Source organism: Mustela nigripes, chromosome 1, assembly GCF_022355385.1.
Source record: "Mustela nigripes isolate SB6536 chromosome 1, MUSNIG.SB6536, whole genome shotgun sequence".
Classification (NCBI taxonomy): Eukaryota; Metazoa; Chordata; class Mammalia; order Carnivora; family Mustelidae; genus Mustela; species Mustela nigripes.
The window spans coordinates 91,363,994-91,380,214 of NC_081557.1; the positions used below are offsets into that span (position 1 = coordinate 91,363,994).

The window sequence follows — 16,221 nt, forward strand, 5'->3', positions numbered from 1 at the left end:
GAGCACACGTTATCTGTGCTGGATTCAGTCAAGAGAATTCAAGTGAAATGATTGGCCAAGGCTCCCCTTCTGGCAAGTGGCCAAGAAAGGGCTGGACCTTCGTCAACATGCATTGTCCTTAAGGAGGGCTGTAGGTTGCCAATAGGGACAGGTTCAAGGTAAATATTCACACTTGCATGAATTGTATGTTATTCATAATTATTAAGGACCTCTCAGGCTGTTCAGGACGGACCATTAACATTGTGAAGTGGGGTCATGGAGGTCCTTTGGCTGTAGCCAGACTTAGTCAAGTCACTGCTGGGACTGGAGCCTCTCTGGGCTTTCCTGAGACTGTTAACCTATTCCTCCTACCTTGGATATCCTAACGACTAGATGAGATAAACAAAGAGAAAGCACTTTGCAAATGTGATTATTCAAAGTCCTAACATCTGTGTGCATAGGAAAACCCCATATTTCTTTAGATTAATCTGTTCTAAATTGAGACGTCTTTTGAGAGCCAAAAAAGCAGAAAAGCTCCTGTTTTCTTTCCAAACTTTGAATCAGCTATAGGAGGAATGGAATAATGGGGCCACCTGCTCACATACCTGAAGTCTCTCATGTTAACTAAGTTTGAAGTCTGGATAACTTCATATCTTTTTTTAATGATTCACATTGAAAAGCAAAAAATTCAAAATGCATAACATTCCCCTTTCACGGAGCAGACAATATAAACATGTATCTCTCAGTGACAGTTGGCAAAATACGACTGATTAATCTGCAGACCTACGGGGGTTCACCTTCAGTGACTTCCCACTTTTCATCTGCTCTGATAAAAACACATCTGGAACAGCTGAAAAAATGAAGCTAAGAGAAGAATTGCATCAAAATATTTTTTTTAAAAATACTCTGGGTTGTAAAGAATGCGAAGGTTCTAACAAGAATGCACAAACTTAACACGTTCCACTTTATTATTAAACAGTATACTGATATTCAAGAACATTTAAAAGTATAATGACCCATTATATGTTTCTATTACCGCTGAGGTCTTCCTGGTAAGAGCAGAGAAGTGGTGGCTGAAAGTGCGGATTTGAGCATTAGTTCTATCCCTTATAAGCTGTTCACGCAGGGGAGCTTATTACTTTGAGTCTTTGCTTCTTTGTTGCAAAAAAGGGAGAGTAAAACTAATAGTGTGCAACTGTGTTCTGAGGATAAAGTAAAATAATACATGTCTGTTTCAAGTGCTTTGCAAATGTGAGTTTTTATTGCCTGGTGTTTTTGTTATTTTTCACGATGAATATATGTATATAGCTTTGACTCAGAATATTCATTTATTGCCCATTGCAGCTATTTTTGCTTTCTGCCTGGTTTCTGATCTGTCTTCTGCTCCTGTCTCTCTGGACGTTTGGGGGTATTTTCTTCCTCCTCAAACTATGACTGTTTCTGTCAGATCTGCGGTTTCTCTGCTCTTTAGCCAGGAGCTCCAACCCACCTGATGACCTGTTCGGCTTTCTTTTCTTGTGCCAGATCTCTCTACTTAGAGATCAGTGGGTTCTCTGGACTTGAAAGGGACCTTGCTTTCAAAAAGCTGAGCTCTGGGGGCCTGGGGAAGAAGTTGCTTAGAAGTCAGAGAGCTGCAACAGAGGCTCAGCCCTGAGTCTTAGCCCCGGGCTTTCTCCGCCAAACTTCCAGCGAAGGACACTTCTGTTTGGGCTTCGGATTCAAAGCACACATCTTAATCCTCTCCACACCTGCTCAGAGCACTGTTTGTTGTTCAACCAAACTTAGAAGTTATAATCCTATCATAACGGCTACTATTTATCGGTGGGTACTATGTACCAGGTCCTGTGCCGAGTATTTTATATAAACGATGCCCCTGCATGGACATAAATATTTTATTTGAGAGGAACACTTATCCCCATTTTACGGAAGAGGAAGCTGGGGTGCTAATTTATTAAGTAAATTGCCCAAAGACATATCCTAAGGTAGGTACCTGGAAGAGTTGTGATTCCAAGACCATCTGATCTCCAAGTCCACTCCACAAACCACTCAACACTCACTTCTCTGAATGCTCCTTCCCTTCCAGTCTATCAGGCTCCCACGACAGCCCCAGAATGCCAGGTTGTCTTACTGCCTGTCTTTCTAGAACCTTCTGGAATCTCACTAGAGGGGAGTGAAGACATTCCTGTCTGAATGTGGGGGGTCCTGTGCTCACTGTAGTATGCTTCTGGCTCAGCCTCACTAATTCTGTACATGTTTGACTCCAGTTGTGTGCAGGTGGCCTCGTGGTTGCCTCTGCTGGACTTAAGCCCCACGTGGCTGTCCCCAGTGCTAGTCTGTCTGCAGTGGCTCCAGTTCTATGGGAATAGGAGCAGCCCAGTGGATAATTCCAGTGAACGACTGGTTGGTTTTATCTGAAGGAGGAGCCCGTGTAAATAAGGCTGTGGGAACCCCGGCTCTGAGCCCATACTTCAGGAGGACCCCCGTGGCCCCCGTGTCTGTGAGGCTGGTCTTGGAGAAATCCATGGGGGTGAGGGGACTTGAAACCAGCTCACACCAGGAGCAAGTGAAGAAGGGGCTGTGTTCAGGTGGAAGAGAGCAGACTCTTGGGCTCCCCAAAGTCGCCCTCGAGTGAGAGAGGGCGATCACAAGGAAGTGGGACTTGACGTTTGTGGACGTCCCCAAGGAGGGGAACTGGGAAACGGGTGTGGGCGAATCACGAGGAAGCCCAGCTATGTCAAATCCTTCTTGGGAAACAGGTGGCATCTAAAGAGTCAGGACCATCCCCAGATGGTGGTATTTCCCACTTCTGGGAGCCATCTGGGTACAGCTGGGCAGCTACGAGGTCAGGGTGTCCCAGAGGGACCACCTGGGAGGAATTGGCGGCACTTGGCCACCTAGGAGACCCTGGGGGGCAGGGCTAGCCTCCCATTGTCCCATGCCCACTGCCCACTGTTCAACGGTGGGAAAGCCGGGCCCAGCGTGTGCTGAGGGTGCCGCGGGTCCGCCAGAGGCTTCTAACACAGTTTATCCCATCTAGTCATAGATTTTTGGTGATGCCATGAGCACAATGACAATTACAGGGAGAAGGGCAGGGCTTTGTTCCTCTCTGTCCCCTGCTGGTCCCCAACAAGACACAAAGAGGCAGTAAAGCCCATGACTAAGAGAAACACTGGCTCCTGTGGTTCCAGTTCTAGGCTCTCGGAGGTGCAGACCCGCTGTGGGCTCATCAGGGGGTTCTTTTGCCAACCTCAGGCTTCCTGCCCATGTTTATTTTCTAGCTTCCCCTCCTGGCTATGCCTATCCTTCCTCCCTCTCCTGTCCCCATCACCCAGATGAGAGGCCCAATATCTGCCTGAAATAGGAGCCACAGAGTTGCCTCACCAGCAGAGGCCCCTGTAAGCCTTCCTTAGCATTGGCTGAGAGGCCCCTGGGGACCAGGGACTTGGTTTAGTCTTATGGGCTGTTTCTCTTGGCTTGAAAAACAATACCTCCATCCTACCTGGCCTCCCTTTACAATCTCCAGGAGCACATGACAGATGCCTGATGTGGTCCTAGGGCAGTGGCTCGGCTGCTCTATGCTCAGAGAGAGAGGCTTGATGCCTAGGAGCCGGGGAGGACAGGGTCTGGCTCCAGAGCTTTCCCCTGCTGACTCTCCCCTTGAGGGTGGGCTCAGTGTCTCCTCTCTGCCCTGCCTGGCCTCTGAGTGGGTGGTCTGTGTCTGGGCCCCTCAGGCCAGGAGGGAAACCCCTCTGGGGTGTTCTGAGTGACGGAGAAGCTCAGAAGTAGGGTGCAAATGGGAGGAAGGGATTTCAGGGGCTCCACGGAGTGAGCTGAGGAGATGATCTGGGAGCGAAGCTGATGAAGGAGGATTCGGGAAAGAGAAGCTTCGATGACAAGGTGGTGGGAATGGAACGGGCAAGAACCCTGTTTCCATCTGGAGCCCCAGGAAGGAGCTGGTGGTGGCAGCTGGAGCAGTCATGACAGCAGAGAGCTGGGACTTGAGGCTCAAAATAGGAGTGAGGTTTCTGTTGCTCCTGGCTTTCTTCCTCTGGCTGCCTTGAGGCCCAGGCCCGTTTGCATGGCAGATGTATTTTTTATGAAAAACTCCACTTTGGATGGAAAAAGCAGGAGGGGGGCAGTGACCAGGTATGAAAGGGCCAGGTGGTCCACCTAAGGTCCCCACTGGGGGTCAGGAAAAGGTAGGGTAAATGGACACTTGGGCCTAGGGTGCTGCTGCTAGCCTCCAGGTGGGGATAGTCGTGGGCCAGAGAAATAGAGGGAGGGGGCAGGGAATGAGGCCAGAGGTAAGGAAGCAGGGATGGCATAGATAGGTTTCTCCTTCCTTCCGGGGAGGCAAGCGAGGGCAGAGGCAGGCCTCCAAGGCCAGCGGTGCTGTAGGAAGGGTCCAGGTCTTGTGCCATCCAAGCCCCTTCCCCCTCTGGAAATAAAACTATCAGCAAAGAATTCGATTCCTCAGTGTTTCACTTCTGCCCCAGCCCGAACACACGTGCGGTGAGTTCTTCCAACACAGCTCCCTGCCTTTCTTGACCAGTAGCTGCTGTGGGGCCTGGGGCTGAGCAGCCAAGGCCAGCTGCACCGAGCTGAGGATGGCAGGGACTCCATGCGGGTTGGTGGCTCGGTCAGCGAGGATGCTGGGATAGCCCAACTTGTGTCTCTGATGAAACAGCAAGAAAGAAAACTGGCATTTCTTTAGGGCCTACCTGGGCCTGGACACGTTCCCTGGTCTGGCATGTTATCGTCTCTTTCCAGATGTTCAGTCTGAGGACATCGAAGTTCATGGAGCTGGTCTTCACCTCCGAGTTGGGGTTTTCATCTGCTCCCATTGCCCCAGAACCCCAAGTCTGAGCTCTTCCCAGAAGTTGGTGGGACCTTTGCAGGAGAAAGGTGGAGAGTGATGCTGGGAGGTCAGTGGTCTGTCTGGGGATGGAGTGATGAATGCCAAGGTTCGGCCATGGTTTCATAGCTCTTTCTGGTGGCCGGAGTGGGGCTGGGTGCTTCCCTGGAGAGAGGAGGCATCACCTCAGGATTAGAGGATCATGTGGCAGTGGTCCCTCTGCCATGGCATGCTGGTCAAGACAGCAGGAAGGGGACGTGGCCTGTGGCTAAGTCCTGCTCTCTCAGAGAACCAGGAATGTGACTTCGAAAATAACTCAGGATTGGAGAACCCCGGGGTCCCTATCTGGGCCCTCTGAAAGTTCTCTCCTCCCTCCTTCTACCTCGGGATTAGGTTTCCCTCACGATACCTGAAGCTGGAGTTGGCAGCTTCCATTCTGAGCTAGAAGTTTCTGTTTTCTCCCATGTAAGTGGGGAGAATAGCAGTCACTTCCTTGAAGTCTTTGCTCAAGGGTCATGCCCATGAAGGGCTCCCTGACCTCCCTGTTTCAGACTGGAAGTTTGCCCCCTATTTTCTTGCGTCCCTTGCCTGCTTTTTTTCTCTGTAGCACTTCTCACTATTATCTATCTATTGATGGATCTATCGATCTGTCATCATTTATCTGTTTATTTTAGTCTGCCCAACTCTACCCCAGTACTAGTGCCTCGGGAGAGGGGTATTTGCCTGTTTTGTGCCCTGTGTCCCCTGCACCTAGAGCAGTGCCAGGTCCATCAGAAGCACCGGGATAGGGCGCCTGGGTGGCTCAGTGGGTTAAAGCCTCTGCCTTCGGCTCAGATCATGATCTCAGGGTCCTGGGATCGAGCCCTGCATTGGGCTCTCTGCTCAGCAGGGAGCCTGCTTCCCCCTCTCTCTCTGCCTGCCTCTCTGCCTATTTGTGATCTCTATCAAATAAATAAATAAAATCTTTAAAAAAAAAAAAAAATGAAAGGACCGAAGCACTAGACGGTCTCTGGGCTTCCTCCAACCTGTAAAAAGTCTGCCGTTCTATGACCACCATGCCCCCAAATGCTCAGTCACACAAGTTCTTCCCAAAGCTCACCTGAAACGCCTCAGCAGCAGCTCTGCTGGGTTCAGGGGTGCTGAGCACCCCTAAGGGGTAGCCCTTCCTCTGTTTCTTTCGACTCTGAGGATCAGAACGGGGCCTAGCTGGGGGACCATGAGTCAGCTCACAGTTTCTTAGAACGGTTTCCATTCAGATACTTGTATGTTTTATTCTAATTGGCTCTTGATGTGTTGTTTCATAACGTTTTATTGTTTTCCGTAGAGGAAATTCATTATGGGTATAATTAGAGGTTGTTTGATTTTAATTTCTTTGGTAAGAGTTTTCATAAAATAGAGTTCAGAAAATGAAAATTTTGCCATGTGCCTTGATTTGGGATTTGGACATGTGGTCCTTGGAGATGAAAGTTGACACCGTCCTGCCCTGGGTGGGGCTCTGGTCCCTGGCCTTGGATGTTCCATTTGGGAACAGGGTCCTGCCTCAGAGGGCCCCGGGAGCATCTGTTTTAGGTGCTCAGGTTGACCGGCCTAAGACTGTCCACACAGGGCCTCCATTTTTCCTCTCAGAATGCCCCTCCGAAAGCAGCATTCCGGAACCCCTGGTTTCCTCATAGCTGACTCTGTGGGGGCAGTTTCAGGAGTAAAGGTAGCTTCACACTCCCGGTATTTGGTATTTGGTATTCGCTGAGTAACTGGGATGGCCTCGGAGGAGGGGAGAGGGACAGGTCTGGCTAGTTCTGAGGTGTTGTTTATACTTGAGATTACCTCACACGTCCCAACCGCTTCCCCGCCCCATCTGGTGGGGGCTGGCCCTCAGCCTTCCAGCCCCTTTTTCCCCACATGCTGGGGAAGACAGGGGCCAACATGGCTCTTCCCGTGGACATCAGCTGAGCCTGGAAGCTTCAGCCCTCAGGAGACCATGGAAAGGGACGGCAGCCGGGTGAGTGGCCATGGGCCTTGGGCCAGAACTTCCCAGGGCTGGGGAAGCAGGGATAGGGCTGAGAGATGGGTGGGGCGCTGCCACCTCGGTGCCTAAGGTTTTGGGGGAAACCGAATGTACCTTTTCACACTGAAGTTCCTTGAAGGGATTGAGATTGCTTGCCTCCTTTTTTCCTGGTTTCTAGGAGGGGCCCCTGGGAGCAGCTGATGGGATTCGGGGTCTGATCAGGAGGTACCACAGGGCTGTGCCTGAATTTTGGGCTCTTGGTCTCTCACCTGTTAGATCATCCCTTTTGCTGGCTTGAGAAATCACCAGAACTTCCCATTCTACCTGGCCTTCAAGGTCCTCTTGGCTAACCCCCTCCTTAGACTCATAGACCATCTTAGAAAATTTGAATTTCTATGTGTATTTAAGATCTTTAAGGGGATTTTTCAATCTCCTTTGGTCACTTATTTTCAGGCTTTATAATATTCATGCTTCAAAATGCTTCCTTAAGTCTAACCATAGTTCCTTCTGCCACAACTCAGGTTCCTTTCCTCTTCTGTTCTTGATGGTGGCAGAGAGCAGCTAGAGTGCCCTGCGTTGAAAAGCCAATTATACACGTGAAGGCTTCCAGAGATTTTGTTCAACTGTGCCTCAGCTTTCTTTTCTGGAGGGACAGTCTTCTTATACTCTAACTTATCCTTACGTCTTGCTTTCTACTTCTTTCTTCCTTCTTTTATTCTTTACTAAAGTAGTAGAATCAGAAAATCTGGGAAGGATGGGGCAGCTCTGGGTTTGAGAAGGATCAGCCCAGCCTATGTTCTTTCTTATAGGAGGCTTATGGTCCATTCTGAACCCCAGATACATTTCTGCCAATTTTACATCATCTTTCCTGCCATTCGTCCAACCCCTTCTTGACTTTTCTTTCCCAGACTTACCCCCTGACCTCTGCACTGTCCTCCTCAGTTCCTGTCTCCTCCTCCCCAGGGTCATTTGGTCCTAGGCCCCTGGGCTCATTGGAGAATCTGGTGAGCAGTAAGGGCAGTGCATAGGGCAGAATAGAGTTTTGTCTGAGGTGTGGGGAAGGTGAACCCACAATCACAGCCATCAGGCATGTTTGTTGGTGACTTTCTGGGAGCCTAACCTTGATGATCTCTAAACACAAAGGATGAGAAGGGCTCATTTTTCTGAAGGATGGTAGGGCCAGACCTGGGCAGGGTGCTGTAGGTGCCATATGCCTAGGATGCTTGTCTTTCCAAAGTTCGGGACCAACATGGAAGGTCACTGGAGGGGCAGAGAGTGGAGAGAAGACTTTTCATTTCTGATGGAAGAAGTGTTAAATGGTGTGTTAGGTGCCATGTTCTTTTGTTCTGGGAGGCTGTCCTAACTTACTTTGGAGTGAAAGAACTGAACCACCACTTTTTTTTTTTTTAAAGATTTTATTTATTTATTTGACAGAGATCACAAGTAGGCAAAGGCAGGCAGAGAGAGAGGGAGAAGCAGGCTCCCCATTGAGCAGAAAGCCCGATGTGGGGCTCGATCCCAGGACCCCAGGATCATGACCAGAGCTGAGGGAGAGGCTTTAACCCACTGAGCCACCAAGGTGCCCCTGAACCAGCACTTTAAACCACCTTATTTAAGGTTCTTAAATTCACTCCCTTGTTTAAGGTGGGCCCTCCAAGATAGTGAGCCTAGGATGGGGGCAGGGAGAGCTGCCTGGGGCTCTTATTAGCAGCAGATTTCTTCAGGGTCTTTAGACTGAAGAGGAGCAGACTCGGAGAAACTGGTAGTTTGTGGCTGTGCCTTCTCTCCGAGGGTTTCATGGCAGAGAGATGCGCACTGCGGTTTTACTCCTTCAGTTCCGTAAAGCAGCAAGCAAGATGGTAGCAAAGGGACATAAGCCTGTTGAAGCTGGTTGGGTGTTCAGGTAGGACCTGGGACAGGAGATGCAGAAAGCTCTCAGCTTCTCGGTCTTCAAAAGAGAAGCTGCATGATGTGGACAGAACACTGACCGATTCCAGGTCAGCCGTGACTTTGGGCAAATCAACCTCTTTGTACCTCAGTTTCTTCATCTGTAAAATGGAATAAAGATAGTGTCTCCTTCAAGGAGTCTTAGAATAGTGACTTTCACATACAAGACCCTTTTTACTTTGCTTTATTTTTATTTTTTAAATTTTATTTATTTGTTTGTTTATTTAATTATTTATTTATTGTTTTTTATTAACATATAATGTATTATTTGCCCCAGGGATACAGGTCTGCGAATCATCAGGCTTACACAACTCACAGTGCTCACCATAGCACATACCCTCCCCACTGTCCATAAGCCAGCCACCCTGTCCCTTCCCCTCGACCCCCCAGCAACCCTCAGTTTGTTTCCTGAGATTAAGAGTCTCTTATGGTTGGTTTCCCTCCCCAGTCCCATCTTGTTTCATTTTTTCCTCCCTAGCCCTGCACACCTACCCCTCTCAAGTTCCTCATATCAGAGAGATCATATGATAATTAAGACCCTTTTAAAATAGCATCCAGCAGAGAGAGAGATACTCACAGAGTTTTCAGATTTTCCTCCTCCTCCCCCATTATCATCACCTGGGGTCTAAGCCTGACTCCTCTACAATGTGGGCATGCCTCCATGCCTCAGTTTCTCCACCTACCAAAGATGAGGGGGTTGGTCAAACTGCTTTCCCCCGCTGACAGTCTGTGGACTTGTATGGAATGGGATTGCAGGTGCATTCTACTACGTATGTGCATTGCTCTTAAGCAATAGTGTGTGTTTTGTATTTTTTTTCCAAAGATATCACATTCTTAATGCTCACAGAAGTGCCATGTTTATTTAAGAGAGACTGAACAAACCCACTGCTAAAGCTGCAATCCATTGTTGACTGGGTCTTCTTATAATAGAGCAGGTTCTCAGTCAGTCCAAGACCACAGGTGTTGTGGACTTGAGAAGGGCAGGTGGTCCCAGGGCTGAGTGGGTGAAGCGCCCTCCCTTGATGGGGGTGGGTAGGTTCCCAGGAGGGCGGATCACCAGGCTCAGGTCACCGTGCTGTCCGCCCCACAGCGCAGGCTCTTCCAGGACCCTTGGCACCGGCCCTTCGGGCCTACAGACGTGCTGCCCTCACCTGAGACCTCTCTGTTCCCTGTTGTCATTGGTGCTGGGCAACCTTCCACCTGGTCCATCCTGCCCTGCCTCCCCCGAATTGTCCCTGTGACTTGGCAAATATGAACAAGAATGTGTGGGAGTGTGTGTATGGGGCTCCAGGCTGGGGTGCTGGGCGGGAAGGCCGGCTGATGTAACAGTAGCCACTTAGCTTAAGTGTCTTGTTTTGGCAGAACAGCTTCCTCTTGGTACAGCAACAGCAGGGTGGATGGTGCCCAGCCAGGCAGCCAGGGTGCTGGGGGGAGGTGTGAGGGAAGCCGGCCCCGGGGGCCCCGGGGCTTTGGCAGGACCCTAGCAGGACCACGGGGAGGGTGGCTCCTCTGATAGGACTGTCTAGGGCACTTCCATGAGGTACCAGCCCTGAACTGTGTCACCGCCCCAGCGTAGGCCTAGAAGGCACATGGGGGGAAATTGAGGCAACAAGACCCTGGCTGATCAAAGATTATTTGCTTGGCAGCAGTAGATCCTTGACGTTCTTTAAACTCTTTGATGAATGAACAAATGAATGAATGAATACGCGAATGAATGGACAAGGAGGTGTTTTGACGCTGGACTACCAGGGATTCCCCGAGGCTTTTTCATGAGGCATCGTAAACCAGAAGGAACATCAGTGCTCGCCCAGGCCAGTAATTTCCAAGTTCTTTGTAAGCAGCCTCTTTTGTTCAAATGAAACCGTGTGTGGAGCCCATTGTACACAACTGCCAAGTGGGTCTTCTCTGTTTGAAGTGGGGTGAAGGACTCCAGACCCTTTCCCTGCTCCAATGGTCCTGGTCCCAGAGGCATTTCCACGGAACCTCTCATGCTCCGGGAACCCTGCTTGAAAACAGCCGATTGTCTGCTCCCTTCCTTTTATGGATCAGGGAGCCAAGGTCCAGAGAGGGATGCAAATGTCCTTAAGGTCATGCACGGTGAGGAGCAGAAGCCAGACTCCTCCATGCATCCCAAGCCTGGAAGAGAGGCCTCTGGGGCCCAGTTTGATTCCAGGGGGCTCCCCAATTTGGAAGGAGGGTGGAAGGAAGTGTTGGGGAGTCTGCCTGTACTCTGAGGGGAGCCTACATTTATGGAATTTACCTGGGTTCAGGAAGGAGGGAGTAGGAGGGAGCCTGGCATACCTGGAGGTACAGGGAAGCCTGGGTTGAGCAGTAAGGACAGGAAAGAAGCATGATCCACTCCATCCCAGTTCCGACCAGTTCAGTCCAGGCCGGTCCATAGTCGAATGGGTTCAGGCCTCCCCAGCATCCCAGCAGCACAATAGCCATTTAGATTCTGCCAAAGGTAGCTCCTGATTTTTCTTGGTACCCTCTAGTGCTTCCAGTGGGGATTGGGGGCATCTCTTCCTGCCTAGTCCAGAATGCTGGGGGGTCAGGCTGGGATCCTGCCTATGTCCCCCACTCCGAACATCCCTGATACTCAGGGTCTTTTAGAGAGAGAAGCTGCCACAGGGGCCCCAGTCTGGTCAGGAGTCCTTCCCCACAGGAGCCTGGTAAGGGGCGCTGGGAGAGCACAGTGATGGACAGGAGCTCAAAGACAGGAGCCAGAAGATGACATTGCCCCCAACTAGCTGTGTGCCCCTGTGTGCCCCAACCAGTTCTGCTCCCAACTGGCTGTGTGCCCTTAGACCAGTCGCATTGCCTTTCTGGGCCTTAATCACCTTATCAGTAGGATAAAGAAACCAGAACTAGAGGGTTTTCAAGCTCTTAGCTCTGACGGCTTGTGATCTGCCCAGCCTGCCCGGGGAGTAGCCTGCATGAAGGGATGGCCCAGGGCAGAGGAGGGAGGCCCTGCCAGCTTTGGCTGGACTTAAACGGGCCCTAGTGGACCTGCTCTTGACTCCCGAAGTCGTGTTATGGCTGTTGCCACCCACCGGACATTCCCACAGGAGTCTTTAGCCAGGTTCTTCTACCTGCCTGCCACGGAGCCCATGAGGCTTGTATCCCGGAGTTCAGACCACTTCCTATGGTTGGAGAACAGCCTCTAAGCAAAGCCTGGAGCTCAATCCTTGGCAGTGGCCACGAAACCGAGCAATCTCGGAGGTGGCCACCGCATGGCTCAGCATGGCAGAGGATCACTGAACCCTCTCCTCTTGGCACAGCTGGCTGGGCTGTAGGAGGTGCAGAGAGGCCAAGGGCAGGACCAGTGGGCTCCTTGCTCACTCAGTGCCACCCCCACCAGGTAAGGGACCACAGGACAGCCTCCACCACAGGAAACCATAGACATGTCCCATTCAGCCTGGCAGCCCTGGGAGAGAGGACCATGGTCTTGGTAGAAGGGCCCTTGGGTTTTAGTCTTTATTCTGCGATGTAAGATGTACCAAAGTGACTCTGAGGAAAGCATGCAAATGTTTTAGGCCTCTACTTCCTTGACTGTAAAATGGGAATAATAATTCTGATCGACTCCTCTTCAGGAAAGTGCTTGGAGAGCGCCCCAGAGCCGGGGACTGCTCTGCCCAGCTTTCTGCCTGGCCCATTGCTTACGGCCTCCCTGCAGATCCCTGTGTGGCCCGTCTTCCAGCCAGGCTGCTTGCTGCCCCAGAGCACCTCTGGGGACCTGTTGCGAGTAGGGGCCCCTGCAGAATGCAAAGGCACAGGCAGGTGGGGATCATGACTGCCTGGTGTATAGGCTGGTCTGTGATGCCGTGAGGGCTACGAATGTATTACCCTACGGGGAACCCCGGAGCCCACCCTAGGGGCTGGCGCGGAGGAGAGGCAGGGCCAGGAAAGAATGATTGGCAGTGCTTGGCCAGGGAAATGGTCACCCACCCGCCTGGCTTTGTCCTGTCCACTCTCCCCAGATGGGCTGAGGGGCTTCTTGCCAGCAGGCAGGTCATGGGGATCCTGGACTTGGTCATCTGAGTTCCATTGTCAGGTCTTCTGTTCACTGGCAAAGGCCAGGAGTTGGGCTGGTTCTGGTTTGGGGTTGCATCTTGGGGTTCTGGGCAAGAAGTCTCCTCCTACCCTCTTCCCTACGTACTCAAGGGATCTGCTCTGAGGGTGAGGCCAGGCCTCCACAAGGGAGGCTGGAATCGCAGCAGTTGCTCTCCAAGGATTGAGGAAGGGAAATGAGCTACTGCTCTAATAGGTTAGACACCAGGAAGAACTTCCAGCAGGTGGGGGTGGCAGGCTATGAATGGGGAAGGGGTGGCTGTGGAGTCTTTTCTAGTGCTCCCTGAAAAGGGGGGTCTTCCCAGCATCCTGGGATGGTCTGGGTTGAGGTTCAGAGTCAGGGGGCTGAGGCAGATGGCCTCACTGTAGAGGCTGCTTTCCTCTGGTCTTGGGGCTGCCCGACCATCCTGCTGGGGTTCATGTTTCCCCTAGCCTTGCAGTCGGGCCTCTTCTCTTGCCCTGGCCTTTGGGGCCCAAATCTTGGCTGTGACACAAGAGTGCTTGCTCTATGAAGACCAGGCCCTGTACAGCCTCCAGCTCTTTCTTGTTTACCCCAATGCCTGGCCTCCCCTGTGCATTCACAGCCCCCTCCCCTGCCCTGGGAAGACTTGACATGGGCGGAGCCTTGGAAGCAACACCTTCAGAGTCTGTCTGGAGACTTAACCCCTTCATGCCCAAGATGAGTCCCACTTTACATTGCCCCAGCTCCCTCTAGACTCAGAAGAGGGACCCAGGGGCTCCTCCTGCCCGGACCCCAGCTCACCTCCCCAGACACCCTCCTCCTTGCTTCCTATAGTCCAAGGCCATGGGTGGGCACGTTGGGAACTATGTACAGGTGGAACCAGCATCAGGGAGAGGGCTGCGCAAGGTCTGGAGGCCTCCCCTCTGTCTTTCTGGCTGCCCCGAGCTTCCCACCTTGCCTGTCCTTCACCAGTTACCCCTCTGGTCTAACTCCCTCTCACTGTTCCTACCTTCCCCTAGCCTTTACACCATCTCCCTTGGGGCCTCTGCCTGCTCTGGGCCCCTTTGTTCCTGCCACAGTGAAGCAGTACCAGGACCAGGGCCATGGAGCCTGCTCTGGTGGGGACAGCCTGAGCTCTTGAATGTGAATCAGAAGGTTATGTTAAGTCCCTACAAGCCTGCCAATCAGTTCAGGGGCTCTGGGCATGCTGTTTAGTCCTCCGCACCCTGGTTTTCTCAAGGACAGGTTGGGGGTCATAGTTCCTTCCAACCTTGATAGCGTGGCCATGGGAGAACCACAGGAAATAATGGGTATGGAAGCTCTTTGCATGCTGTCAGCCTCAAGGAAGTGAAGAAGGTTACTGGGGACTCTCGTGATACTGTGGGCCCAGACTCTACTTGCTCCTAGGAGGCCTGATCAGGATCCAAGCCCTGTGACTCAGCCCCAAGTGGTGAGTTTGGCATGTTCTTAACCTCCCAGGACTTCATTTTCAAAATCTATAAAATGGGACTGATAGTACCAGCCATAGAGGGCTGTGATGAATTTGAAACAGGATCAAGCTAAGTGCCTAATGGGCTACACCTTTGCTATGGTGCGACACACATTCATAGACCAAGCTCTTCTGTGTTTATTCTGCAGTTACGGGGAAAGGAGGCAAGGTCAGTCCATCTTACATGAATGGGGACAGACTAAAGTATTCCCTTACTTGCCCAGGGCAGTGCATTCAGAAGTGGATGCAGTTGTATTTGAACACAGATTTTTCTACTTCAACACCCACTGTCACAGCTCATGGTCACCAAACCTTTCCTGTACATATAGCATCTTCTACTATGCTGCTAGGAAGCAGGGCGATTGGTTCACCTTACAGATAAGGAAACGGAGGCATAAACAGGCGGAGTCTCTGGCCCAGAGTCTCCTGCTGAAGAGAGTGTGAGCCTGGCATGCTGCCTCTCCTGTCCCCAGGCTCCACCACGTCCTGGCAGGCCCCAGGACCCACCGGTAAAGCTCATGAGAAAGTTCCATAAGACCGAGATCACTGTAGAACAATTGTCCCCACCGCCAGGCTCCCTAGGGTACTCCCAACCCGCCAGGCCCCAGGTCCCAGTTCTCAGGCTGTGTCACAAATGCAGAACGAGCACCGGTGTACAGGTGCCTGGAGAAGACCGTGCCAGGGGCTCTTGCTGCCGACCTCAGAGGGCAGGGGACACTCAGACACACACAGGCTTGGGGCAGCATCCCGACTGTGGGATTCTGGGCAATCTGAGCCCTGAGACTTGGTTTCCTCATCTGTAAAACAGCCTTCTAAAAACACCAAACTTGGGTGCCTGGGTGGCTCAGCTGGCTAAGTGACTGCCTTCGGCTCAGGTCATGATTCTGGAGTCTAGGATCGAGTCTGGCACTGGGCTTCCTGCTCAGGGGGGAGTCTGCTTCTCCCCCTGACCCTCCCCACCTTCATTCTCTCTCTCAAATAAATAAATAAATAGAATCTTTAAATGAATAAATAAATAAATACACCAAACTCTCATGTTTGGAGTGAGGACCTCATGAAACCACAGACGTGAAGTTTACTGTAAATTCTCAAGTGCCGTACCTTGTGAACTGGTATGTGAATTATTATTTGAAGGTATCCTGTAGTGGGTGTGTGCCCCCCGGGTGGGGAAGGCTTTTGGTGTGAGCACAGCAGGGAGGGAAGGCGGGCAGGCCATTTGAGGTGCCCAGTGCCAGGGTCCCGGGCAGGGGACAAGTCTTGGGCCATCATTGGCCAGAAGCACAGAGTCTACACAGCCTGGGTTTTTTTCTCTCTCGTTGAAGGACCTTAGTCTGGCCTTTGTCCAGCACCCATTTTTCCCCCTAAGATGAGCTCCCACCACCTTTCAACCCTCTGGTCATGCCCCAGGGCTGTTAAATCTCCGGCAGGGGGGTGTTGCATGGGCCAAGGCAAAGACGGAGGGAGACGATCATTTCCTGCCCAGCTGCTGTGTGCCACACATAGGCAAGGCATTTCCCATTTTATCTCATCAAGTCCTCAGGGTCATTAGTCCCATTCTATAGATTAAGAAAAAGAAAAAAGGTTAAGTGTCTTGTCGAAGATCACACTGCTGGGTACAGGATGCAATCCCAGGTCTGCCTGACTCCGAAGCCAATGCTAGCAGCTGATGGGTGCTATATTTCCACACATCCTCACCACCTCTCCCTGCCCCCAGCCCCAGTCCTGGTCCCCGTGGAGCATCTAGGGGCTCGCCTGTCTTCACTTTATGGGAATCTGGTCTCTAGAGGTCGGGGGTGAAAGGGGGAATCTGAGCTCTGGTTCAGCTGGGTCAGCAGCAGTGGCAGCTGCCTTTAAGGTCCCTAATCACACACACACACACACACACACACACACACACACACACACACACACAC

The 16,221-nt window shown here is 51.6% G+C and overlaps 1 protein-coding gene across 3 annotated transcripts in view; it reads left to right on the forward strand.

Annotated features, from left to right (window-relative positions):
* Nucleotides 1–6,699: 6,699 nt before the first annotated feature.
* Nucleotides 6,700–16,221, forward strand: part of TMPRSS13 (transmembrane serine protease 13) — a 28,764-nt gene continuing 19,242 nt past the window's right edge. Inside the window, exons 1-2 of one of the 3 annotated variants that reach the window (XM_059416394.1) lie at nucleotides 6,700–6,833; nucleotides 10,436–10,597. In XM_059416394.1, the coding sequence (XP_059272377.1) occupies nucleotides 10,481–10,597 (117 nt within the window). In that variant the 5' untranslated portion in view covers nucleotides 6,700–6,833; nucleotides 10,436–10,480. The remainder of the gene's footprint in view (nucleotides 6,834–10,435; nucleotides 10,598–16,221) is intronic. The other 2 variants (XM_059416396.1, XM_059416401.1) reach the window with 2 other exon arrangements.